Below are 24370 nucleotides of genomic sequence, written 5' to 3' on the forward strand. Positions count from 1 at the left end.
CATTCCTGCAATAGTTACGAAGTCTACCTTTTAAAAAAAAAAATTATTGCTTTAGTAATTTCTAGTATACCCTGAAGGCATAAATAATCTGTTAGTTACTTGAATGTGGATATTCAAAACAAGAATGCCCTTTCTTACCTATTTTAGTGTAATGCTGAGTCGAAAACATTTGGGAAAGTTGTATTAGCATTGCTCACGTGTTAACAAACCTTAAATGCTCCTTAGTTCTGTGTTTTATTTGGGATGTTCCTATAACAGAGCTTGTTATTTTATTGTCCTTGTAGCCTGTTCTTGATGTGGGCAAACTTGATGCTGAGCTAATAACCAAGACTAGAGAGCTGAGATTCCTGTTCCCTTGAAAATCAGGTAGATTAATCTAGCCATAGCTTATATTTATTTTTGTGAAGTCTGTAGAAAGGGAGAATGAATCAGCAAGATAATCTTATGAAAGGCCTGCAAAATGCTTCCTGTTGACCAGATATAAATGTAACTTTTTAGAAGCAGAGCACCTAGGAACATGGCCCTGCAAGAGAGAGAAATCGGCAGCAGCTCCATCAATGACAAGCAAGAGCAGAACTATAGTCGTGTTATTACAATTGTCTTCCTGGCACTCTTCATCGACTTGTTGGGATTTGCTCTCATCTTGCCACTGTTCCCTTCCATCCTTGATTATTACAGCCAGACTGAGGTAAGCCACAGAGAAAGTCAGCCTGCTGAAAATGTTAGGCATGAGATCTTCAGGGAGGGATGGAAGAAAAATCTCTTGCCTTGGGGCAAACCAAATAGCTGTAAGCAGAATAATAATATCGAGCACATTTAAATGGTTCATGGACTTAATTTGTTTGTGAACCTGCATAAGACTTCCATCTTGCTTTTTCATTAAAACAAGGGATTTGTTTTGGAGAAAATTCAGGTATTTCTTAGGGGCTAGTCCTTGTAATTACCATTGTGTTTGTGACTTCCACTGATGTCACTGGTGAGAGGGAATAAATGACAATCCATAATGGATCTGCATACTGGGGTTTATCTAATAACCAAAGCCATGAGAGCTTTTATCCAATCTGAGTACTTCACACACTCACTTGCTCCCACTCCCAGCATTGTGTTCTATTTCCCAGCTATCTGTTTTGCAGGATGGATTCTATTTGTCATTGCAACGTGGTGTGGACTGGTTTGCAGTGATGGTTGGGATGCCTCCAGAGCGGAAATACAACAGTGTCTTGTTTGGAGGTATGGAAATTAAACAAGGTAACAGACTGGAAAAAAAATAAATTGTTGTGCTCAAATTATTTGCAGTGTTGATGTGAGGAATGGTGAGGAAAATGACAAGAAATACAGAAAGCATACTTGCGTGTTATTAGATTTAAATAACAGAAAATATCCCTTACAGTAGGCTATAAATAATTTTGCTTTCATCACACTGATATCAATGAAGAGTTGAACAACCTCGTCTTTGTCATTTGAAGACATGTAGACAGGCAGGAGGAATGGGCCAACAGGAGCCTTACGAGAATCAGTAAGGACAAACGTGAGGTCCTGCCCCTGGGAAGGAGTAGTCCCTTGCAGGAGTACAGACTGGGTACTGACTGGCGGGGAGCAGCTCTGCTGTAAGGCCCTGGGGGTCTGGGTGAGCAGCAAGCTGAGCGTGAGCCAGCCCTGGCAGCAAAAGCACCAACAGCATTTGGGCTGTATGAACAGAAGCAGAGCCACTAGATTGAGGGAAGCTATTGTCCCCCTCTTCTCAGCACTTGTTAGACCACATCTAGGGCACTGCATCCAGTTTTGGCCCTCCAGTACGAGACAGACATCCTTAAACTGCAGTGAATTCAGCGGTGGGCCAGGAAGACGGAGGGTCTGGAGAGCCTGGGCTTGTTCAGCCTGGAGCCATTAGCACCCTTCCAATACCTGTGGGGGGGTTTTGAGAAGACAGTGAAGCACTTCACTGTGGTGCACAGCAGGGGAGAGACAACAGGTGTAAGTAGAAGCAAGGGAGGTTCAGGCTGGAACTAAGGAGGAACTTTTTCACAATGAGGATGGCCAGTGGAACAGGTTGCCCAGAGAGGTTTTGTAGTGTCCATCCTCAGAAGCTGGAGGACGGACATCCTCAAACCCTGACTGGGTGAAACCCTGAACAATCTTGTCTGACCTCACAGAAGACCCTAGGAGCAGGTAGTTGGAGTAGGTGACCTCCAGAGATCCCTTTTAACCTGAATTATCCTATGATCTTGCACAGCTTGTTCCACAGATTGCTAGAGAAATGCAGACCTGCTGTTCCTTGTTGTCAGACTGCCAGCTGAGGGTCAGGAGCTGTGCTAGATGCTGCGCAGTCACAGAAATTACTCTCCCTTCACAAGCGATCTGCATGTGATTGGAGATCAGTGGTAGGAAACACTGGAATCAGAAGCTTGTGAGTTCAAGTCTCATCTTCCCCCTGGGCAGCTGTAGTGCAGCTTCTAAATCTCTTTAGTCCTGTTAAAAGAAGCAGAGCTGCTGATTTGTAAGGTCCAGAAGCATTTGCTGTCACTGCTACACTGGTGTGGGTGAGCTCCAGTGGGAGTAACGCAGGAAATCCAGCAGCAGATATGTCATGTTGCACCTCAGAGGTTCTTTTGGCTCCTTGTGATCTAGAGAGTTGTGACGAAATTGGGATTTCAGAGTATGAAGATGTGAGGGTGTCTGGGTTAATTTTAATTGGAAATGTCTAGACCCTCTCCTTTTAGTGTGCTGAGGCCTCTCCTGAGATAAACAAAAGGCTTTTAAATGGAAAAAAACCGAAATCCACAAACATCTATTAGAATATAAGTGTGAATGTATTGTTACTATTTAAAGTAGTTTATTTGGGTATAATAGATATTATCATAGAATCATAGAATGGTTTGGGTTGGAAGGGATCATCCAGTTCCAACCCCCCTGCCATCAGCAGGGACACCTTCCACTAGACCAGGTTGCTCAAAGCCTCATCCAGGGAGGGTGCATCCACAACTTCCTTGGGCAACAATTTTGTTCTTTCCCACAGTGTCCTTGCAGGCATGTTTGTGCTTTTATGCTCATTTTCAGTCAGATTACTGGCTTTCAGTGGTAGAAACAGTTTTCTTTAATCCCTCAGAAACTGCTTTCTCTGTCGTCTGAGGCCTGCCTGCAAGTTTCCTCTGTGTACCTTCTCACCATCTCAGACTGTTTAAACAAGGGGCTGGGAGCTCGCTGGTGGGTCCAACGTGTTTCCTTTTCTCTTACCTGCTGTATCCCTTGATTTAGGAGTGCTGTATCCCTTGACTTGGCTCAGTTGCTTTCAAGGGGAAGGAGAAACTTCCCTGCTCATTCCAGAGGAGTCCACCTGACTCTTTTGCTCTTTGAAGAAAATACAGCATCTAACTGAGAACATGCAAATAAAATAGTCACTGTTCATCTCAGAAAGCAAGCTGTTATCCTTTGCTGTTTCCTCTCTAAGAGAAAAGAGAGAGAGGTGTTTAGAAGGAGTATTGAGTGGTGATGGGAATGTTTGCTAATTACCTGGCAGCCACAGGCAGTGAGGGTGCAGACAAGTTGTCTGAATTAACCTGGTATCTCTCCCATTTGACTCCCATCTCTTCTGCTGGCTTTGATGACAGTTTTTCTTAATGCATCATCTAATTTGCTAAACCAGCAGAGAACTTTTTTTTTTCTTTTTTAATTAAGTTTTCTGCCAGATTGAGTTGAATTAGCTCACTGGAAAGCTGACCAAGGCTGCAAAAGCAGGGGGAGGTGGACAAAGCCATCTTAGTTGTAGTCAGCTCCTGTCTCAGTCTGTCTTGTCATATTACACCTTAATGGTTATAGTGGAAATGTTCATTATACTTGTGATGTTGAGCAGTCTTCCTGCAGTCTGTATTCCTTCATTGCCCTCATCTGCAACAGGGAGCATAGGAGTGGAAAGATACTTAGAAAATCATCTTGTTGCTTCTCCCAGTGCAAGGTATATTCCACTCTCTTTCATCTTTGCTTAGACTGCAATCTTCTCAGGGCAGAAACCTTCCCTGCCCATGTCAAAGCCCTGAGAGCACCAATACTTGGTTGCTGTTACCATCCTTCACCCACTCATTTTGTGCCCTGTGATTCAGGAGCCGTATTTCAGCTCAGGCCTGGGCCTTGCCTGAGCAGTATCACACGTATGGCCTTGTCTCCAGGGCTGTCTCTGGCACTGTCTCTTGGCTGGACCCTGAACCTGCTTTGCAGGTGTCTTATCTCCTGAATAGACCTACACTGTAGTCTTGTTTCCACTCCTTTCTCTGACCCTGTCTCCTGCTGGTCTTGACTGAGCTCCCTGGCTGGATCTGATGTATAACCCTTTCCTGGTCTGGGACTGTCAGTGGACCCTGCTAGTGGCACCCTGCTCTGCCCGACCCGTCTGGATCACGTGGGACTGCACCCTGGTTGGTGAGGGCACTGCCAGTGCTGTGCTCACACTCAGCTCCCAGCTCATTCCCCCATGTGGGAGCAGCCCAGCTCTTGCTGCTCCCTGGCTGTGAAGTGTTTGGCCTGTCTGGGTGCTAGAAATACAGGGAAGAAAACTTGTCTCTTATTAACATAAACTGTGCATATACCAATCTATAAGATATTTACAGTTTTTGCAGCTCTCATAAGCAGCTGTTCTCCCCAAGGTATCTAGTGTTAATATTCTGCTTCCCTCAAAGTTGATGGGAGCAGAACTTCTCGTCTTTCTCTGCTCTGCCTTTTAAAGCTTTCATAGATGAATGATCTGAGACATATAACCCAGTTTTTCCTTTAGAGAAAAAAACTGTGACAGTAACACATTTTTTTGCCTGCTTGTTGAGAGTGTAGTGCAAATTAGTAAGTGTGTGAAGCTAGAAATGGCAAGAGAAAAGAAGAATTAAAGATCACAGAAGCTGGAGGCAGATTTCAAAAGATTCTTGGTGTCTGTTTGCATCACTCCTATCTCTTAGGGTCCTCACTAACAGCAGTGCTTGTGTCCTCCTTACCACAGTAAGGAAAGAAAAGCTAATTAAATATGACAGAATCAGGTTCAAACAATCCAAAAAAATCTTAAAAGAAACTGTGACTGTTAAAGAACTGCATTATCTCTGCTTTAAGAACAGAAAATGTATGTAGTCAACTGGGGAAGCATTGGAGAATCAGCATTCTGTTATAACCACGGGGTTTCAAACCCCGTCGCACCAAGGAAGTAACTAGTGAATCATCCAATTTGTGCCTGTTGCTCTGGCCTGTCTGTATTTGCTGCCTCAGTTAAACAAGAATGCAAGATTGGTGTTTTGAGGGTGGCTTAGTTTCAGAAAGCTGTTCTTTATAGCTGTGTTTTACATTTAATTGTGTGCCTTTAAAGGACATAATGCAGTGATTGGTCTGGAACAGGTTATTTAAGATGAAGGCAGCAAGTCTAATGATATATGGTTTGGTTTTTGTTTTTGTTTTTGTTTTTTAGGATTGATTGCCTCAATCTTTTCCATCCTACAGTTTTTCTCCTCTCCCCTCACTGGTGCTGTGTCAGACTGCTTGGGCAGAAGGCCTGTCATCTTGATAACAGTGGTATGTGTCTCATGCTGATTTTAGTCATGCCATCTCGACACACGGTTGAATACCCTGTGGTCTTGTGGTTAGCAGAAAGGATTGGGAAATTGAGTGTTCTAGATCTGTTGGCTGTTGACTGCTTCTTGCTAACTTACTTGGCCACACTTCCAAATGTGAGTGCTTAAGTTGAGCTTCCCAGATCCACAATTGTACCTAGAAGGCACCAAAATATCTATCTGTCTCTGGGATTTGCCAAAATCCCTTTCCCCTGTGTACCGAGAGTGTGACTTCAGATGCTGTGTTTACAGGTATTAGACTTAATCCCTGTATATTTTAGTTCCTGAAGTAACTACTGAGGGCTGATCACTTCATGACCTGTTTCACAGAGCTGGGGGATTGTTGCCTAGGAAGTGCTGTGTAGCAGTGTAAGATGTACTTCTTATGAACATGAACATTCTTCAAAAAGTTTTCTCTGTTGCTGGTCAGAGTATGGGGTTCTAATTACAGAAGCAGTGCAGAGGGAGTGCATACCATACATGGTGGAACTCAGCACCGAATGACAGACAAATCCCCATATCCTGTAGGCTTGTGGAGAGTGAATTAAATAAGCATGTGTGCTTATGATTGGTTATGAAATGTTAGGGCTAGAACTGCAAATTCTTCAAGAATTCACTTGAAGTTGTAAACAAGTGGAGTGGGATGTACAAAAGTGGTTTTGTGGCCAGGACTGATTTAGCTCCCTTTGAACTTTCTTTGCTCTTGTATTTTTATTAGTAACCTCACATTTATATGAAGTTTGTATGCATTTGTTTCTACTTCTTTTATATCACTGCCCAGGACATAGTTCAGTATCAGTATATTCAGACTTTTCTGTTACTTGGGTTTTGGAGCAACTGTTGAAAACAAACAAAAAAAACAAAATAAATGTTTAGGTGGAAAATATGCAGAAATGAGATCAACTTTGCTTTATAAAGAACCCTTTCTTGCTTCTGCAGATGGGTTTGATAACATCATACGCACTATGGGCTGCCTCTAGGACTTTCGGCGGTTTTCTCCTCTCCAGGATCGTAGGTGGGATAAGCAAAGGGAATGTCAGCCTCTCCACAGCTATAATTGCTGACTTGCCATCTCCAAAAGCACGGAGCAAGGGCATGGTGAGTTACACATGTGAGTTACACATATGTTTGGGTAGCTTTTTTTAGGTAACTTTTAATTGATTTCAGATGCTCAGATGTGTATTCATTGATCAAGTGAAAACATGATTCTCTATACTACCTTGCTTCTGAAAAGCTGCCAGACCGTTTTGCTTGTGAGCACTCAGACTTTACTTGTCAGTGACTTTTACTTACAAGTGAAACTCAGACGCCTTAGAGGTAGAAAAACTACCTGTGTAAGTGTTACAACTGTTACTCCCACTGATAACGGTAGTCCTGACTATAATAGTTTAAAAATCAAAAGATTTTATGGCCCAGTTTTGGTAGCTGGAACCCAGTTACAGGAGAACCCATTTTTCTCACCTTTCAAACCTGTGGAAGTGCAGCAGCACTGCACAGCACAGCATGCCTCCTGACTTCTTTGGATGCTGCTCTGGCTTCAGTATCTGAGCTCGGTACGTAAAGGATGTGGCATTTGGCTGACTGAGCAGCAAGCAGTATGAACAGCTGCCCTGTCCTCTTCCAGAAGGCAGTGGACCAGATGGAAACACCCTGCACGTAGAACTTTGCCTGTGAATTACCAGTTAGATCTTTTATCTTATAAAAACCTTGGGTGCCCAAACTTCTGTTAACATATTGTTATAAGCCACTATGCACAACAGCTGCTTCTTGGGAGGAGAAAGGTTTAGATTTCACAGTGTTAGCTAATAAATTTTCCAAGCAATTTATTATAGTCCTGGTGAACCAAAGTACATTTTTATTTATGGAGAGGGATAGCCATACAGCACTAGTAAATAAAATGGGTCAGGGTCTATTTTTAGGGCTTGAGAGCAAGTCGCTTAGTACAGCATAGCTCACATCCATATGGCTGTACTGTCATCTTTTCCAAAGCAGAGTAGGCATCTTTATTCTGCTTTCTGGTAAGAGAGTAGCATCTAACTGATGCTATTCCCAAACTGTGATGGGGCATTGCCTGGGACAGTGATAGCTGGGCAGGCTGAAACAACACTGGAGACTGTGAGGTGACACCTAAGTGTGCCCTGGCCTTGTTTAGTGTAGCACTAGAGGTATGGTTAAATAGACCCAGGAAAGCAGGAGGATTGTGTCCTGGGATGGCACGTGTTTGGGTCCTGCATATGTGAGTATACATCTCTGAATGCCTCTTAAAGAAAATGAGCCAGACCCTGCACTGTTGTATTCTTACACAATCTCACCAAGGCTGATGACTGTAATCAGTGCTCTTTTAACTCCCATCCAGTGTGTACAGATTCTACCTCTGTGTGCTGGCTTTATAGTGAGTTAATAAATCTTCTTTATTACCTGCACTAAATTCAGGTTGTTCTGGGAAGAATCTCAGTCTTTTTGTTCTATGAGACATAAAACCCTAAATACAGAAATTGCCAAAGCATTTTAGAACCTATAGACACCATTATGAATTCCTACACTGGTGTCCTCCCTCCTCCAGTTTTACACTACAAAAGTTTATCCTATGGCTGAAGGATCTGCTGACTGAGCGCTCCTTGAGGTGAGAATCATTATTTCCCTTCCCAACTTCCTTTCACTCATAACCATGTTGCAGTTTATTCCTGCTACTTTCCTGACTAGACAGAAAATAAAATCAGTTCTTTGGAAACAACAGTTTCTTCACACTTAACACTCATTGCTGTGCACTCTCTCCATCCTCGGGGTGGTTGTGTTCTGTATCTGGTTGCATTTCTTTAAGGTAAATGCCAGGAAATCCAAATTGGTTTAGAACTGAGCTACCTGAACAAGCTGGTGTCTAAAACTTAATGTCTGTGTTCATTGTATCACTGCAGGCAATGATTGGCGTTGCTTTCTCCCTTGGTTTTACCCTGGGTCCCATGGTCGGAGCTTACCTAGCCATGGAGACAGCGAAAGGAGAAGTCTTCTATCTTCGCTCGGCGTTGTTAGCACTCGTGTTTGCTGTGGCTGATTTTATTTTCATCTTCTTCCTACTTCCGGAGACACTTCCCAAAGAAAAACGGGTAAATGGACTGTCAATCTGAAGATCTGTGTTTCTTGCAAAAACAGGGTTTGAGGACTGTTGAAATACTGGAAACAATGAAGAAAAGGCTGAGGCAGTATCTGAGGAATTTATCTCATTCCTGGGGCTGGGATTTCATATTATTATTCAGGCTGGTGTCAAAGTGGTCGTGTGATGGTCCCATCTCCTAGCCCAGTGTAATATGAGAAATTCTTTATAGCTAACATGTCTGCTTAATTGCTGGTTTTGGTGTGTTAGGTTTAAATTTCTCAAAAACTAATGGGAGCCTAAGAGGAAGAGGGTGAATTTTAAACTATGATGACAGTGACTCCCTGGGGGTGAATTTCAGCTAATCATAAAAGTAAATGCATCAGAGGCTGGATTTTCTTTCATTTAGCCAGTATGTGTTAGAAATTTTCTTAACTATGATCTTGTCTTTGCTTGATTATTTTGAACACTCAAGTGGCAAATGACTGTTACGTGCTGTCTTCCACAGAAACAAAATATGTACATGTGCCAAAATTCAGTGATGGTTTGGATTTGTGGGACCAAACAGTTATTAATGTTATGGTATAATATTGTGTGATCAGACACTGTCCAAGAGATATCTGATTAAAAGTCTCTTGGAACAGTCTCCATTGGTAGTGTGGGAGAGACTGAATTCAGCCCCAGGTATCTGGGTGAAGCACTGGATTTGAGGCTTTCAGCTGGACCACGTCTCTCCTGTCGCCCCTTGTTTCTAGGCAGCACTCAGCCGTTGAAGCGTGCTTGGTCTCTGGATGACCAGAGCCATTTGACACTGGGAATTGTTCAGGAAACTTTTGTTTGCAATGCTGCTCCTGGGGCAAAACTTTAGACCTTCCCTGAGTGTTTCCCAGTAGGTTGTGTCTCACATGAAACTGGTTCCTCACATTATCCTCTCAAGCACCACAGCTCTTTTTTTTGCTTTTTTTTTAACAGCTCTTCCATGTGGCTTCTGTCCCCCTTTCCTATTAGGCTGTTTCTAAACATTCCAGATAAGATCCTGTCCTTGGTTAGAGCTTCACACTCTGGTTTGGTGGCAACATATTGACATAGGGAAGTGCTGTAGGGTGGATCTGTATTCTATAAACAATTCCACCTTTGCTGTAGAGGAACAAATAACTTCAGCACCTTTTAGGACCGTATGATGATCAAATATGTCCCTCCCACTTTTATTATCCTCTTAAGAGTTCTTCTGATAAGTTAATCTGTGTTAGCCAACATGACTGAATATTGCTAAGAAAATGAATGCTCTGTCCCTGCTTTTGGGAGCTCTGTCTCTGCACAGCAGTGGATTTTGTGTGAGGTGGATTAGTAGGTGCCTCTGGGGTCAGGTCCCAGTCATACAAAACACACAGAGTGTTTGATTCCTGATGAGATAGTGGTTGTCTGGCACTGGAGCTTCTTGTGATCGGTATCAGTGTTAGTGCTTTTGTGCTGTCTCCTTTCAGCCTGCATCTGAGCAGTGGTCCCATCTGATTTATGAGTACTAGGATATTTATAATTTCACTTACTAGGCTGCTTTGCTCTTTTATTGGGGGGTAATTCCTCACCCTTTTGGAGTGGCAGCAGTTTTCTTGGCCCCTGGATGACAGAGGAAAGACACATATTTTGGCTGCTGTTCTGGAAGCTGGCTGGGCTGAGCTGGAGCAGGTGTTACTGGAGTGTAGGAGTGGAGGCGTTGGAAGGACAAAGCTGTAAAAAGAGGGGAAATGGTAACGATAACCAGTAGGAGAGTGTGCCAGTGGGATCAGACATCTGTTTCCTTGAAATATGCCGTGTTCTGGTGATGTTCTTGTTTCTCTATCCATCTTCTTTTCAAAGGTGAGATGAAGTATTTCACATTCGTTCATGTTGGAATTAAGTTTTAGAAAGAGGAAGGTGGAGAGGGGGAATAAAGATGAGTTTTCATCCAATGAGAACAGAATTTTTGCTATCCTTCCCCTTTTTTCCAACTGTCCCACAAATTTATCAGGTGAAGAGTGACCAGAGAACTGTCAAAGACACTGGTCTTATGTGAGGTGGCCAAAACAGCTCCTGCTGTCACCTGCTTGGAAGGAGGGAGGAATAGAAAGGTCTCTAGTGGAATCTGTCCCTTTTATGGGCTCTTGAGTTAAATTTTCACTACGCTAGTGGGGTGGTTTCACCCACAGGTAGGACCATGCGGTCCTGCACTGACTCCCCCCACCCGGTGAGGTGGGTTTGGAGTCACAACAAAGGGGCACAGACTAGGATGAAGAACTTGGGGAAGAAAAATCAATAATTCATTGACGTTCATCCAAGTAGCACAATGAGACATAACAACCACATCTTTATTACACCTCCCCCCCACCCCTCCCTCCTTCCTGGGCTCAAATCACTTTGCTCCCGATTTCTCTACCTTCTCCTCCCCAGTGGCACAGGGGACAGGGAATGGGGGTTCAGTCAGTTCACCTCTGCTGCTCTTCCTGGCATGAAAGTCCAGGAACAAGATGTTCCAACATGAGCTTCCCATGGAGTCACAGACTTCTGCGGTCACAGCTCCTGGCTCCAGCATGGGGACATCCACAGGATGCAGATGGGCCTCCAGTCCAGTGCACCTCCATGGCTCTGGGGGTCCAACCCCGCTCTGGCATGGAGCATCTCTGGGGTCTCAGTTCAGTCACACTTGCCCTCAGGCTCAGCTTTTCTGCTCCAGTGTGGAGTCCTCCATGGCCTACATGTGGGTATCTGCTCCACCACTGAACCTCCATGGGCTGCAGGGAATCCACTTTGCCTTTTCCTGCTCCATGTTTATTGAACTGGGTGTCTGAGGTTCTCTGTCCTCCCCGGTCCTCCTCCCTCCTTCTAGCAACGAAGCTCTCTCTTTGTTTAGGCTGATGTTTGTCTTTTGTTCAGGTCAATGGCCTCTCCTCCAGGTTCTTTCCACTTTCCTCTTTCCAGGACAGTCCTTCCCCTCACCAATATGGATTCACAGAGGTGTTTCTCTAGTGCTCATGGGCTCAGCCTGGGCTGGGGGGTCTCCGCCTTGGAGCCAGGGGGAGCTTTTTGCTCTCACAAGGTGGCCCTTCCCCCACTACCTCTCTGCATTAGAGAAAAAAAGAGTAAACAAACAGACTGTGGAAAATATCTGCCATTCAAGGTGACTTTTGGGTGCTCATGAAGTAAAACTGAGCAATTTTGGAATAACAAATCATGAACATAGAAATTAAATACGAGATTGATGTTGCAGATTTTGAACTGGCAAAGAATCTAAACTCTGTGCAGCTGGTGACATTGACTGAAATTGGCAGTGTATACTTTGTTATTTGAGGGTGGTGAAACACTTTTGTCAGTTTTAGGATGTTTTCATTATTGATCAGTGGATGAAGTCACTTCTAGACACTGCTTCTAGGGCAAAGATAGGAGAAATTAAAAGAAACTTAAATGCGCACAAGCACATGTATATTAAAAAAATAATACGTACGTATATTTCATAAAACACTTAATATTTTAAACATATACATATATAATCTATATCCTCCAGTCCAAACTAAAATCAACCTTGTACTACAAAGCAGCTTGGCACCCTGTCTGACATGGATAATAATTCAAAACAGGTACAAACTACAGTTTGATTTATATATTTTTTTTTTATTACTGGCAAAGATGTTTGAAGACAGCTGCTTGTTACCAGATTCTCTATACTGTAGTATAAACACCATCATGCCAAAAAATGCAGGAACTGGGGATTACTACAAGCCAACTTCAGGAAATCCTCTTACAGACCTTCTAAAACCATGAGGAAACTTCTTCTTGGGAGTGTCTGTTTACTCTCTGCAATGCATGCAGTGGAAGGGGAAATAAATATTCCAGTTTGTTCTGTGTGGATCAGCAGCTTTCTGCTTTATACAAAACCAGACTGGTATGTTGAACTGGTTGCTTTTTTGAGACTACTGGGCTCCAGAGCTCTGCTGTCAGATACGCAGAAGCTCTGACTATTAAAAGAAGACAAAGGTCGTGTTAATACCGTATTGTAGGTTGATTTGCTTACAGCTTTATTAAATCCAGTCCATATGAGTCCTTAGGTCATGCTCTGAGATTAAGTTCAACTGATAATTTGACCTTTAATCTCTGCCCTCAAGGGAGTAATAGCTCCCTCCCTCCCTATCTGGGAAGAGAAGGAAGCTCATCAGATAAAGTCTGTGCAGTGCTTTGAAGATGTGAAATACTAAGTGTGATTATTCAAGATTCTTGGGTCTGTCTTATCTCTTCCTGTGACTGTCATGTAAAGCGACAGCCTAAATTCTCCTACTTTAAAAGGAAGTCTTTCCTTAAGAATTTAGACATTATTTCTTCTTTAGTATTTTCTTTCATTTTCTATACCTTAGAATAAAAAATAAACAAATTAACAAAAATAAATTCCTTGTAGATGAAAAAATAAGCATCCCCTAAGCTCCTGTTGATAAGGCGGAGGGAGAGTACCACTAGATGCATAATTAGGTTGAGATGTACAGAATACAGGGACCAGAAATGCTGCAAAACAAATTTCCCTCTTCAAAAAGCCACACAAAGTCTGGGCAGAATCGCTCTAAAATCACTCCAAGGAGTATCTCTAAAAATGTTATTTTCCTTGTCTTCCCCAGGAGGTGTCACTGGCTGGCTGAAAGAACAACCAGTACCAGCACAGACCGTTGTTTGATGTGCTACACATACTGTTCTCAGACCTCTAGCACATGAGCAAATCCCCAGCTTCCCATGACCTTGCAGGCAGATGTGCCATTATTTTCCCAGTAAATATTCATTGGACATGAGAGATGATACAAAAAGTGAACCAAATTAAGCCACCTTCAGGCTGTGGAGAATGAACCTCTTCTGCTTTTTAAGAACACAGGGAAGAATCTGTTTTCTGTCTTTAATGAAAGCTGCTGTTGGTGCTTCTAGTTACAGTGCTGGAGCCAGTTCTGTGACCAGAAAGTCTAGGCTGTTATTGGATTCACTCAAACCCCAGTGCTGTTTGTCTTGTTTCCTCTCAGATAATTTGTGTGGGTGTAGACACATATTTGACTGTTACTGTCAATTCCTTGCAGCAGTTATTATGTCAGGTTTTTAAATAAACCTTTTTTTCTCTGATCAGGTCTCTTCTGTGATGTCTGGATTTCAGGCTGCAGTTGACTTGCTCAGTCCTTTGGCTTTATTTCAGTTCTCTGCAGTCACCCGAGGAAAGGAGTCTCCTTCAGAGAAGAGTGAGTGTTAGTTGGCCTTTTATATTAATATTTCTTTCTGTATGTGGCGGTGGTTTCAACGTGAAAACGTTACTCAAACCATTTCAGAAGCAACACTTTGTTCACTCATTTAAAACCCACCTTACTAACTTATCAACAGGGAATTACAAGCTGACTTGGGTGCTGGTCCAGTCATTCCCAAAATAAGGTTTTAGAGATTAGTGTTTTGAAGATTTCTGACTTGCTACTTGCTTTTTCTTCAGGTACTGGCTGCACCATGGGGTAGGCTGCTGTAAGTGAAGTGATTTAAAAAGATAGATCAAGGCATGAGTAAGGGAGGTGTGAGTTTGCTTATACAAACCAGGAAACTTCAGACTGGAATTTCAGTTCAGGACTTGGAGATGTAGGATTTGAGCTGCCCATTTCTCTGTATGAAATTATTTAAGCTGTAGAAAATACATCAGTGTTTGCCAGGTACCCTAACGAATCATTCAGTTCTCACTGCTGCATCAGGAACAGAGTAGTATTTGCCACTTCAGAGAAAACCTGTTCAACCCTGCACTGGCAAAAAAGCAAGTAAGATAATCTGTCACAGACCGTTTGTAGCCTAGAAAAAGGGATGCTGTGCTTTAGCCAGTGTCATCCTGGGAGTGGCATCAAGTATTGGGTGGAATGCAGGTATTGATTAAAAATAAAAAATAAATCCCAGTATAGGTGTGTGTGTCAGTGTGAGGCAGAGGGGCTGGATCAGGTGACTGAGACCAGGGTCACCCAGGGAGAGATTAGTCTTTTTGGCTCTTCTCCCCTCATATGAAGGGAGGTGGTGAGCAGAAGTCATCTTGTGGCATGTCTTGTATGGATATTTAAAGTGAGCATCTGAAGTGAGAACTTCTCTGTACAGTTGATAGATGTTGCTCTGCTGTTGTTGTTGTATTCTCAAGCGATGCTTGAAAAACACCACCGTATTTCTCTCTTTTCTCCTTGGGGTGTGTGTGTTTGTTTTTTGTTTGTTTAGATCTTCAGAATCTCAAAATCTTGGGCCTGGCTTATTTCCTGTACCTCTTCCTGTTTTCCGGCTTGGAGTACACACTGAGTTTTCTCACTCACCCGAAAAAAAATCAGCAGGTATAGCGCACTTAGAAGATAAATGTTGTATATTTTGTCTGGGATATTTTCCAAAATCTTGATTTGAGGTATCTTAATTTATTTTTAAGAGAGGCTTTATAAGGTTAGTAAAAACAGTCAGAAAGCAACCACTGTGTTCAGTAACACTTGGGCTTTGTGGGAAGAATTTATGAAAGTAACCAGGCACACTGTTTATCATGAAAGGAAATACTAATTTAATCTACAGCTTCTAATAACTACTGGAAATCAATACACAAGATTAAATTAAAGCTGAAATACCTATAGCTGGGCTAGTTGTATTCATTGTTTACAAAACCTTTTCTCTTCTAGTCCAGAAGAGTTCTTCAGTATCAGGACAAATCTTGAAGCTCAAAAAAGGCAAAGGATGGAGGGATAGCTATATGATTGTATTTGCTCGTCAGTGTTCTGCATTGCATGCGGTGCACAGTCGTTACATCACAGAGTTTGATTTCCTTTAGTCAAACACCAGAGAAGAAAGAGAACAGAATCCACTAGCAGCAGCTCAGTTTGAAATACTTTTCCTGCCAGCTCATAAGAAGATTTCCAGCCAGGAACATGACCTTGCAGCTTGATTCCTTATGTGTGTCCTTCCCTTTGAGTAATTCTCAGGGGTTTGTCTCATCCTTCACTGTCTGTCTTTCATTACAGTTTGTGGCTTACCTAATGTGTGTGCATCAAGGAGAGGTTTCCTGGGGTGTTAAGCTTGGTTCTGCACAGGCCTTTCAGGATAGCCCTGTAGTAACATACACAGCTTTATGCTGACAGCACAGGCTGTGTGGCAAACGAGCTTGGTAGGCAGGTGAGAATTTTAATTGAGGGTATCCACATAGTTTAGAAGATGAGAGAGGTGAAAGGGAAATTTGAAGAAATACTTAAGGGTGGAGGGAGTGATGTTGCAAGCGTCGCAGAGCAATACATGATCACCACAGTGCCAGTGCCTGTTGTTACTTGGTGACCTTAACCAAACTCTGCATGAGTGGTGGCAATAGTTGTGAGAAAGCAAAACACTTGTTCCTTGGAAACTGACAGCTCCTGTATATATGGCACAGACACAGGGTGGTTAATGTCTTGGCTCTTTGTGGGTCACCCTAGAAATGACTAAACTCACATCATAGCTGTCTAGAGATGATTGCAGCATTTGTCAGGAGCAGTCCCATCTCTACCTAAGACCTCAGAGGTTTATCTTCTTGCTGTCTGCCTGCTGTGGACACTAATGTCAGCATCTTAAGAACTTGGCACTTCTCATGTGAGCACCAAATAGCATTTTCTCTCTCTGGTTCAGGAAAGGGTCTGCACTGAACCTGTGAATCCCAGGGTGGAATGCTCTGTGCGTGACTCCATAATCTGTGTTTTTGCCTCCCTTCTAGCATGCAGCAGGGCAAGATGTTTTTCTTTATTGGAATAACAATGGCTGTGATCCAGGGAGGCTATGCTCGCCGAATCAAGCCAGGAAATGAAATCAGAGCTGTAAAAAGGGTAAAAAAATGTATTTTTTTTCTTTTTTCCCCCCACAAATTTGGTATGTTAATTTTGAATCTAAAGTGCAACAATAGGTAGTTGGAGGCTATGACTGCTTGTCAAATCAAAGTAAATTTCTGTCTCATTAATCCACCTAAATTCTCAAGACCCTGGTTGTTGGGCACATATCTTTCTAACTAAACTTTGGAATATTCAAGCCATTTCTTACTGTATCAGCTATGATGTTATTGAAACTTTGAGTTCTTATGTAACTGCAGTAGGCAATGAGAACTGAGTGCCTGTCTGTGCAAGCTAGGTAAAATGCTGTGAAGTTGAGGTTTTGTTTCAGTGATTTCTCTTGCAGTGCAGATGTTAAAACTACTGAAGCTGCTTCAGAGCTGACCTCTGGCTCTCTTTCTGGCAAATTATTTTCAGGGACATCATGAGTCTGGCATTCTCTGTGCTTGACAGCCTTTCCCTAGAGTACATTTCACTGGTGGGCAGGGGGAAATAGATTCTTCCTCCAGTCTTTGATTTGTGATCACCAGTATTAGATGTAACCAGGGCAGGTACCCATGTTCAGACAGAAGTTTCACTGATGACAGTGTGCATTTCTTTGTTTTGCTCATCCCTTTCTTTGTAGAGATGATGCTGCTGCTGTATTGGGGTGACAGGGAACAGTTCCCTGCAGCTTATACAGCTGTGGGACAAGTAGATATGCTTTGTAAGTTACGTTTGTGTGTGGAACTAAACAAAGCAGGTTCCCAGTGTCCCTGAACTTTGTTGGCTGCTGGGTAATAGGTATGCTGGGACTGTTAAAGCCTCCATCAATTTATTATACATTATTTTGAGGCCAGTGTGATTTCAACAGTGGCAGGGTAAAAAAGATTACCAAACTGCACTGCATTCCAGTGAATTCACTCAGCTGTTCTTAAAGTTATTTCTGATGGGGAAACCATCTCCCCCCTGCTCCCTGGCAGGCAAACGTTAGTGGCACATTTGCTGTGTCACACAGGAAGGTTTCCCTGTGAATGGAAACTCCCCCTGCTATGTTAGTGCTGCTTTATCCTCTGCACCATCTTCCTCCATGTGCTCTGCCAGCCTGATACGTTTGCCATCGCTGCACTGCAGCTTATACCAACTGTGGTTTGCCCCACTGATTTTTATACCTTTCCCTGCCCTGAGAAGTGTAGTTACCTTGAAATACTCCCCGAGTTGAGCTGGTCTGGGCTGATGGCTCCTCAGAAACACCCATGGGCGCTATGCAGAAACAGGCTGGCCTGGGGCATGCTCTGTGGGTGTGTGTGGCCTGAGTGGCTTTGGGGGAGTTCCCCCTTTTGCTGAAGTTATTCTGGCAATTTGTTTGTGAATCTGGATCATATGGCAAGTGTGGCCTGTCTTAGCACAGTGATTACAGTAGCTCATTTATAACTGAATCTTCAAAATAAGACCTTTGGTGGGAGAGAATACCCGCTTTTGTGAAAGGAGCAGCAGATCTTAACTGATCTGTCTTTTCTGCAAAAGCTCTGTACTCAAGGGAGACATCACAGGGGAACCAAAGTCCAGGCTCTTGGAGGAGATGAAGAATGCTTTTTCTTTTTGGGTTTGAATTTCAAATGCCTCATTTTTTCTTCTTGGATGCAGAAGTGTGGACTCTGAAGGCTCAAGAAGGTTTGATGTAGCCCTTAAAATTGGTCGGTACTGCTGAGAAAAAGCAGAGGAGCTGTAGTCCTCTTGCACATAAGCTTTTTGATCTCTTGTGCCAGCTTAGGAGATAAGGACTTAAAGCTGCATTTCTATCCAGTTCAACACAGAACAAGAGGAGAAAAACCACAAAAACCAGCAGATCCCTTGAGAGAGAAAACTCTGCAAAAATCAATTTTCCCTCAGCTGTGGGAAGGGGGTGGTGGGATAACTCCAGCCTGTGTTACGGGTGACTCCAGCCTGCGTGGGGTCTGTAATCATGTGCTAGAGAGGGGGAACAGGAAAGAAAATTGCTCTGGTGTGTGGCCATCCAGGTGAACTTGAAAAGTCTGCTCGGGAAGAAAGGGTTTCCTGCTTCTAACTTAAATGTAGTCCCATCAGCGGAAGAGAACTGGCAGGACACCTAGAGTTAGGCTTTAACAAGCAGGGCTTAAATGTAACAGGGCGACTCATTCATTTTGCAGGCTATTATGTTGCTGATTCCAGCTTTCTTGTTAATTGGATGGGCTGCAAATGTGACCATGCTGAGTGCCGGGCTGTTGCTGTACTCTTTCGGTGAGCTATTCAAACTGCAATGAAAGCTAAGCACAAAGAGCTTTTCTTCATATATTTATTCACCCCATTAAAAAAGATGCACTTCTAATTTTAAACTTTAAGTAACAGAAAGTTGATGTTTCGGTTTATAAAATATGGAAGAAATAGTGTCTGGGGTTTTTTTTGCTGATACTGTTTGTATCACAGGAAGTTGCCATGGTGATGTTTGGAAGCATCCCCAGTGTTCCTCTTGTCCTGTCTCACTGGGGAGCTCTCAAGGCTGTTTTTTTCCCCCCTCTCATCAGACCTAGAAGCAAAATATTCACTAAATAGCTCGGCTCAGGAAAAGAAGGAAAAGACATCATGTTTTTGTATTTCTCTGGTGGCTGCATTATTTCTTAGGCAACAGGCTGAAGGGCCCTGCACACTGAAGCTGACTCCTGAAGGGTTCAGGCTGAGAGAGAGTGAGGGTAAATCAGCGCTGCCCTGAACCTTGTGGCACGGGCCTGCGCTGGCTGGACACTGCTCTGCTCTCTTGCACTGCAGGCTGCCAGCTCAGGGAGGAAACAAAACTTCTCAAATTGGTTTTGGTAAATGCAGATGATTTTCAGATGTAAACATAAATCATTTTGCCAATTTGAGCTGTTACTCAGGGAAACAATTATGAATGACATTGGATTCATCTGCTGAAGTGCTCATCTGAAAAGAGATTTCACATAATCCCAATGCTGCTAACTATTGTTAAGAAGCTTCAAATATGAGTAATTATGAAAGTAGGAGACTTCTCTTTTGCATGATACAGCTTGATTTAAGAGTAAACTGTAAACCACAAAATGCATCTATATAGAGGCTCGCTTATCCAGGGACAGCTGTGTGTTTGACAGGTTTCAAAATCTACAACTTACCTACAGATTAACTTGCTCTTGAAAGCCCACTTGGTGAGGAGGGGTGAGAGGAGGTGGTGTATTCATTTCGTCTAACTGTGCTTCTAAGTGAGGAGCCTTGTCCTCCTCGGTTCTGTACCTGGGCAGAAGGCCCCATCTCTTCCCCAGTTAAGCCAGCTGGAAAAGGCTCTGGAGGGGCCTCTTTTCCCGCTCCCTTCATCCCTCTGCCCCAGGAGTTGGGCACCTGCAGTTAAGGCAACATAACATGTCTGTTGTTCCTGCTCTCCCAATTGTCCTTTCCTTGCAGAAAAGATTCTGCTTTGTATGCTTAAAGCACTTCCTTCTTGGCAGAAAAGGCCTCTCTGTCAGTAAGAGGGCAGCGACTGCTGAACAGCTCTTGGCTTTTGTGTCCAAAAATTGTGTAACCTCTTCTTGTTGGACTTGACTGTCTTATTTCCCAACACAGAACACAGCTGCCTCTCTCACCCATGAGGACGGTAAAGCCGTATGCATGGGGACAGTGTGATTCTGCACACAGCCACCTCACTGGCCATTCCCTTTCCCTGCTCCACCTGACGAGACCACAGCAATATGGAAAACTACCAGTTAGCTGAGCTGACCCATCCGCCCCTTCCCCGTGGGCTCCCAGAATGAGACACTAATGGGAAACATCTGCTCAGAGCGCTCGGGCTCTGGCCCTTCCTGCAGGTTGGCTTTGAGGGGGTGTGTTCAGTATTGAAGGGGATTAGACCTGATGATTCACTGTTGGTGCAGCGCCCCGGGGCTCGGCATATTTCTCTGCAGTAGTAACGAGTTTGGGCCACGTGTTTTTCACTCTCGTTCTTGTAACTGCTCTGAGCTCTCTGCTCTCCACTGACAGCCTCTTTTGTGGGTTTTTCCAGCTGCAGCCGTTGTTATCCCGTGTTTGTCAGCCGTGGTGTCAGGCTATGGTGAGTGTCTTTCCTGCTCTGGGCGGCTGCCCTTGGCCACGTAGTTGACCTTTGTATAGATTTGGCTCAAATACAGAACTAACCTCAAGTTTAGTGATACATCAACAGAAACACTCGTGCCTTAGGTCCACCTCAGATCTGAATGTTGCAGCTGGCTGCTGCTTGGCTTTACAGAGGCCTCTTCCCCCCAGAACGCATTGACGAGGGAAGCAGAAATGCCACGTGTTGCTGCAAACCACTACTCCACGTTGTACATACGTGACCCTGAAGCAGTAACCAGCCCTGCAGGAGGGAGGCTGAAGCCCAGCAGAGTCCTTGCCCATCCCTTGTGTGCTGCCCCTTTTCAGCACAGCCACAGCCCAGGACTGCAGTTACCTCTGACCGCAAACGGCTGTGCCACACTGGAGGTGCTGCAGCCTTCAGCCCCTTCCTGCCTATGAACGTCCTTCTCAGGAGGGAAGCTAAGCGGGACTGCTGGGAGAGGAAGATGATATCCTGACCCTGGGAAATGCAGAAACACCCCACAAGGGAGCATCAGAAGGAACACCCCAAACTGACTTGTACCTGTTTCTGAAACTGTCAGCACTCCAGATGGAGAGTTTCAGAGCAAACAAACAGCAATGAGCTGTTCAGAGCAAACATCCGTCTGTATCACACACCAGTTTCGTACTGTGTAATGGGGCTTGTTCCACTGCGATGGGGAAACCTGAAGCAACCTTCTCTCTGGTGACAATTAAAAAGATGGGAAACAGTGGGTGAAGAATTAATATCGTGGGCAAAGGCCACGAACAGTACTGAGCTGGGAACGGCTGGGTTCTCTGAAGGAAACACCAGCTAGCACTGCCAGCAGTAAAATAATTCCTTCTTGATTTCTTAGAAGAGACCTTCTAAGGAACTTTCTAAACCTTCAGAAACCGTTTGGTTGTGTGGCACGGGTTGCTACGTAACCTTGTAAAGCAGAGGTAGCTGTGTTGCCAGCTGTGCATGACACAGTTTGCTCTTTAGCTTTGGTTCAGCTGGGTGCCAGCACTACAGTGCTTGCTGAGGCTCAACAGTAAGGCTTTGCTCATTAATCTCTCTTTGATGTTGCTCTTACTTAACTTGCATCCATGTGTCTATTACACACTTGTGCCTCCTCAGCAAATCTTGGGTACAACATGAAGCTTTTTTTGGTTGTTTTTGTTTGGGAGGTGGGGGGGCTGCAGTGAAGCAGTCATGTTTTATCTTGGTGGAGGGGAAATAAATGCAGCTTGGGCAGTGAGTGTGAAATGAAAGGAGGGGGAGATGCATGTGGGAGGGAAATGCCTCCAGAACAAGCTCCCCCAAGCAAAACTTCTGCCCTGATTAACAGCTCTCTGCTTGCACAGGCTCTGCCAGCCAGAAGGGACGAGTCATGGGGATCCTGAGGAGCCTGGGTGCCCTGGCCAGAGCCCTGGGACCCATCCTGTCAGCTACAGGTGAGTGTGGCCTCGTGCTCCTTCCTGCCTTTGCAACACACAGCGTCACTCTGGGCCCCTACAGCCCAGCTGGGGCGGAAGGGGAACAGCAAGAGAAAGCACAGAAAAGTAAAGAAAGCAAAGAAAGTATCTGAGCCATAAAGTTGTCTTTGCAGAAGTGGGCAGCCCTGAGAGCTGCACCATGGGCAGGACACAGTCCTTGTTAGCACCAACAAAAGCCTCATGGATGAGTTTTAGAAATTCATACAAGCAGAGATAACGAGGCTGGTGAAGGGACTTGAGCACAAGTCCTATGAGGAGAGGCTGAGGGAGCTGGGGTTGTTTAGTCTGGAGAAGAGAAGGCTTAGAGGTGACCTCATCACTCTCTTCAACTACCTGAAGGGAGGTTATAGCCAGGTGGGGGTTGGTCTCTTCTCCCAGGCAACCAACAATAGGACAAGGGGGCATGGGCTCAAGCTCCGCCAGGGGAGGTTTAGGTTAGATGTTAGGAAGAAATTCTTTACAGAGAGGGTAATCAGGCACTGGAACGGCCTGCCCAGAGAGGTGGTGGATTCACCATCCCTGGAGGTTTTTAAAAAGAGATTGGACGTGGCCCTTAGTGCCATGATATAGTAATTGGAGTTGGATCAGGGGTTGGACTTGATGATCTTGGAGGTCTTTTCCAACCCAATCTATTCTATGATTCTATGATTCTATAAACTAGACAGCAGCTATTGCTTGACTCTAACAATTCCAGCAACAGAGTCAAACTAACCAGGCCCCGTGTGCAGCTGCGCTGGCAGAGGAGCACCACAGAGGGCCTGGGCCCAGCAGGCAGAGGGAGCCGGAGGCTGACCAGGAGCCTTTGCTGGGCTCATTTTTTAGCCATTTTAGCAAGTAACTGTCTGCTGAGGGGCCACCCTGGCACCAGTTAAGCGGGAGTCATGGAAATCAAGGTCTCCTGTGCTGTGGAAACTGGCTCCCCACGTCTCATGAAGCTGCATCCCAAGATGATACAAATTAAGTAGGGACAGTCCGTCATGTGCAGCAAAGAACTTTTCAGCATTAAAAGCATCCGTAACCTAGAAACTAGACAGAAGAATCCACACTCAACTAATGCCCCAGAGCTCGGGGAGGTTTGTGCGCAGGGGCCAGGCCTAGACTGTGCCTGAGGAGCACAGATGTCCCCTGCACCGGGGTCAGTTCCCTCAACCCCTTACAGGGTAACGGGACAGAGTAAGAGGAAGCAGCAAGTCAGAGCTTAAACTCGGACCTAATGTCACATTTGAGCAAAGCCAGAGCCTGTTTCCAAGGCTTTGGATTCCCGAGTGTTTCACCTGAGGAGACTGACACCAGCAGTGAGACCTTCAGGAGCAGCACAGATGGCACCAGGAGCAGGTGCTGGGGCACAGTCAGTAGCTGCTTTGTGGCTGAGAATGCCTGAGTGGGACCTTCCCTGGTTCCACACTGGCACCAATGACCGTACCCTGAGACAACCACTCTGGACACGCTGTTTCCTTGGAAGAGAACCAGCACTGCTGTTGGCCGCCTCCTCTTTGTAACGTGTGTGCCAGCAAGGGTGGGCAGTGAAAGGTTCAGTAGTTCTGAGTTCTCCAGTTGCACCAGGAAGTTGTGGAGAGCAGCAGCTTTGAGGGCCAGGTTACAGAGAGGGAAGGACCAGCATACTAATGAGCTACATCTCGTTTCCTTTGCAGTGTACTGGCTGGCAGGGGCAGAGGTTTGCTTCACTGTCTGTGGAGCTTTGTTCCTCATCCCTTTCATTTTACTTGGTTCTATGAAACAGCAGAGGAAGGAGGAGTAGGAAGTAACCACAGAACCATCAGCTTCCCAGGGTCGCTACAAAACCCAACTCTTGGCACCTGACTCTGCTGAGCAAGAGGAAGAGGAGGATTTTGATCTTCTGGAAGGGAACACACAATGACTTCAGGTTTCTTACAGCCCCTCCACAAGCAGTTACATTTCACGCAGCCTCCCAGCAGGCTGGGCTGGTTCTGCAAATGCAGAAAAAACCCCAAACCAAACCCAAACCCCCAAGTACAGCATTGAGAGCATCAGACAGGCAGAGACGAGTGTAAGCACCACAGCACAGCACCATCCCAGTCCACTATCAGGTGCTGTTGAACCCCACGGTGCAGCAGCCACAGAGCTCAGCTCTGCTCTGCTCCTCTCCCTGCCTCAGCAGCACAAGCCAGGTCAGAGCCTCTGCAGAGCCCCTGCAAGGGGCCTGTTGGGTCTGGCTTGGGCTCTAACAGGGACTTTCTCTACAGTTATCAGAGCTCCACCAATGCTCAGCGGACCAGGTAAAAGTTGTTACCAACTGCCTTAAAACACCCTCAGAAAGAAAAGCCAGA

General features: G+C 44.7%; 1 protein-coding gene across 1 annotated transcript; it reads left to right on the forward strand.

Moving 5' to 3' along the window:
* The first annotated feature begins 507 nt into the window (after window positions 1-507).
* SLC75A1 (solute carrier family 75 member 1) lies at window positions 508-23820 on the forward strand. Its single transcript, XM_010175376.2, has 12 exons — window positions 508-688; window positions 1134-1230; window positions 5438-5541; window positions 6519-6677; window positions 8495-8683; window positions 13799-13907; window positions 14902-15007; window positions 16394-16508; window positions 18659-18749; window positions 20515-20562; window positions 21930-22019; window positions 23714-23820. Exons 1-12 carry the CDS (start codon window positions 518-520, stop codon window positions 23818-23820), a joined length of 1386 nt encoding a protein of 461 aa, XP_010173678.1. The 5' UTR covers window positions 508-517.
* Window positions 23821-24370: the final 550 nt, after the last annotated feature.

The sequence above is a fragment of the Antrostomus carolinensis genome, unplaced genomic scaffold (genome assembly GCF_000700745.2).
Source record: "Antrostomus carolinensis isolate BGI_N321 unplaced genomic scaffold, ASM70074v2 scaffold17249, whole genome shotgun sequence".
NCBI lineage: Eukaryota > Metazoa > Chordata > Aves > Caprimulgiformes > Caprimulgidae > Antrostomus > Antrostomus carolinensis.